At 37.6% G+C, this 3,083-nt stretch overlaps 1 protein-coding gene across 1 annotated transcript; it reads left to right on the top strand.

Moving 5' to 3' along the window:
* The first annotated feature begins 1,106 nt into the window (after positions 1 to 1,106).
* Positions 1,107 to 1,874, top strand: LOC125369548. Its single transcript, XM_048372319.1, has one exon. The coding sequence runs from the start codon at positions 1,107 to 1,109 to the stop codon at positions 1,872 to 1,874; it is 768 nt and encodes a 255-aa protein (XP_048228276.1).
* The last annotated feature ends 1,209 nt before the right edge of the window (positions 1,875 to 3,083 follow it).

Raw genomic sequence — 3,083 nt, 5'->3', positions numbered from 1 at the left:
GCCATTATGGATGCAGGTGCAAACTTTTTACAGTGGGTTGAACTCATCCACGAGGTAGATGGTAGATGCAGCTGCAGGTAGGGCCATCAATAGTAAGACGCCAGAGTAGGCCTAGAATTTAATTAAGGAAATGGCCATGAACACATATTAGTGACAGTCTTCTAGGAGTAGGGAGGATGGCAAGGAGTGGTGAACCAGGTAGATTCTACATCAGCCTTGGCAGCTTAGGTGGAGCTTTTAGCCAAGAGGATCGATCGGCTCTAGATGCCAGTCCAAGCAGCATAGCTTGGCTGCGAGTCTTATGGTGCCTCGCACTATAGTGCAAACTATAATGCAGGAGGTATGTTTACTTCATCTTCTTTTTCTCCTGACCATGAACAAGTTGATTATATGGGAAATGCGCCTAGGTAGCAGAATAACCCGTATAACAACACATACAACCTAGGGTGGAGAAGTCATCCCAATTTCGAGTGGCAAAATAACAATACCCAGGGTCCACCAGGATTTTCAGCGGTTGCACCAGCAGTAACCCTAATAGTAGACTGTTCTCTCTCAACTACTTTAGAACCAGGAGAAGAAGCCCAATTTAGAGGAGTTAATAATGAAGTTTTTGTCCAGTTCAAAGAACAAGTTTCAGCAAAAGGACGTAGCTTTTAGAAATCAACAGGCCTCCATATAGAACTTGGAGACTTAAATAGGCCAGATGTCTAGGATGAAGGCTAAGAGACAGCTAGGGACTCTATCTAGCACTACAGAGTCCAACTCGAGAGAGCATGTGAATGCAATCACGTTGCAGTCAAGTAAGTATATTCCTAGTTCTTCCTCTGTTTCTAATAATGATGTTAATGTGCAGGTAGATTCAAGCAGGGAAGTTGAAGCTACCAACGCAAAGGAACTAGAAAAGGAAGAGGCAAAGGAGATTCGAGTGAGGGAATACCAGCCCAAAATTCTATACCCTGCCAATTTGAAGCAGGCGCAAGTCGAGCAGCAGTTTGGTAAATTTCTTGATATTTTTAAACAACTGCATATAGATTTACCTTTTGTTGATGCTATTTCACAGATGGCTAGGTATGCGAAGTTCTTAAAAGGAGATTTTTAGCAACAAAATGAAGTTTAAGGACTTGGCGTGCGTGACACTAAATGAGGAATGTTCTATAATTTTCCAGAACAAGTTACCGGAGAAGCGACATGATTCAGGAAACTTTACTATTTCCTGTGTTATAGTTAACTTATCTATTGATGATGCTTTAGCTGATTTAGGGGCTAGTAATAATGTAATGTCACACAGCCTATTTGCAAAGTTAGGGCTGGGAGAGACTAAACCCACTAGGATGAGTATACAGTTAGTTGATAAGTCTGTTAAGTATCTTAGGAGTATTGTAGAGAATGTGCTTGTAAAAGTAAATAAATTTTTATTACCTGTTTATTTTGTGATCTTAGACATGGACGATGAGAGTAGTGTACCCTTGATTCTAGGTAGACATTTTCTTGCAACATCTAGGGCAATGATAGATTTTTATGATGGAAAGTTAAAACTTAGGGTAGGAGATGAGACTGTCACCTTTGACTTGAATAATTCCATAAGACAGTCATTAGATCATGATAATGTTGTTTATGCTATTAATGTATTTGACGATGCTATTGAGACACAGTTACAGGAAGTATTAGTTGAAGACCCTCTACAAGTTACTTTGCCAAGGGGAAATGAGCATGAGCTGTCAAATGAGGAAGTTTTAGAGCAGCTTGAGTTTCTGTTAGCAAACGAGCCAAGCAATAATACTGATGAGTTTATTGTGATTGACAGTATAGGTGTGCAAAAGTTGAGGCCATCACTTGAGGAACCACCAGTCCTCAATTTGAAAGAGCTTCCATAGCACCTCGATTATGCACATATGGATGAGGATAACAGGTTGCTTGTCACTCTAGGAGCAGACTTGACAGTAGAGGTGAGGGAAATGACATTGCCCTCTCTAAGAAAGTACTAAAAAGCGAGTGCATTGAGGATTGCTGACATACGTCAAACCCGCACATGCAGAGAATGGTCATCGAGTCCAGCTAAATGACTCGAAACAAAAAAAAGCGCTTTTTAGAGGCACCCTAACTTTTATTTTGTGTTTTTGATACTTGAATCTTTAATTTTAGAATATTTTCCTAGTTTTGGTTTTTATATTTTATTTAATTTTTATTTTCAATTTCTATTATTTCTATATCTTTCAATTTTAGCTCTTGCCAAGGATGCATAAAATTTTCACTCCACCAGCTTCGGCGAGTGATCATGGCAGTCTTCCATAGATCTTCTTTTATTTTGTGCATCTATTTACTTTATTTTTTATACATGTTATGTACTTGGATTTTATTATTTCTGCTTCTCTTATTTGCACATCCCATGTGGGGTACCCACTTCATTTTACACTAAGGATAGTGTGTTCTTCAAGTGTGGTGTAGGTGTGGGTAAACCGTATGTTCTTTTCTCTTTCTTATGATTTTTAGATGTTTCTGAAATTGCTATTGCTGATGATATATAGTGTTAGGATGTTAGGATACTATGCCTTTATAAACTTAAGTATGCTATTTTTGAGCTAATTGACAATTTGATTTATAGAATTTCAATTACTTTTCAATGTTGTTTATTATCCTTGGAAAACAATTAATGGTGTTTAACACATTAACTCTACCGGGTTAAATCCGTGTTACTTAATTATTTCTTGAGTTGTCGAATTTTAACTTAGAATGTTGATTATGTCATATGCATGTGTTTCTTAAGTGATGACTCAATTTATGATGTTGAGAACCAATTGCAACTAATGAACACACTTCAAATGTGAGATTTTAAGCCAGTTGAGCATTCATTATACATATGCTCTTTATATTTCTTGTTTGAGTGTGCATTGTACTTGGCTTTGCTTCTAGAACTTGCTTTGTAATGCTTGTCGAGGTTACATAAATTTGTGAATACCATGAGATCATTTGGCCAACTTAGAATTCACCACACTTGAGCAAAAGCCTACCCTTTGTGTTTCCATTAGTTAGTCATGTTTGAGCTTTTACCATTTTCTTCATTTTACACCATTTCACACTTTACT

This window comes from Ricinus communis, chromosome 3 (assembly GCF_019578655.1).
Source record: "Ricinus communis isolate WT05 ecotype wild-type chromosome 3, ASM1957865v1, whole genome shotgun sequence".
NCBI classification, from domain to species: Eukaryota; Viridiplantae; Streptophyta; class Magnoliopsida; order Malpighiales; family Euphorbiaceae; genus Ricinus; species Ricinus communis.
Note: the sequence above shows the minus strand (reverse complement) of the source record. Positions and strands in the feature narration are given on the sequence as shown.

What these genes read in the sequence shown, in the direction of transcription:
- LOC125369548 (XM_048372319.1), top strand. Translation starts at nt 1,107, where the DNA reads ATGAAGTTTAAGGACTTGGCGTGCGTGACACTAAATGAGGAATGTTCT.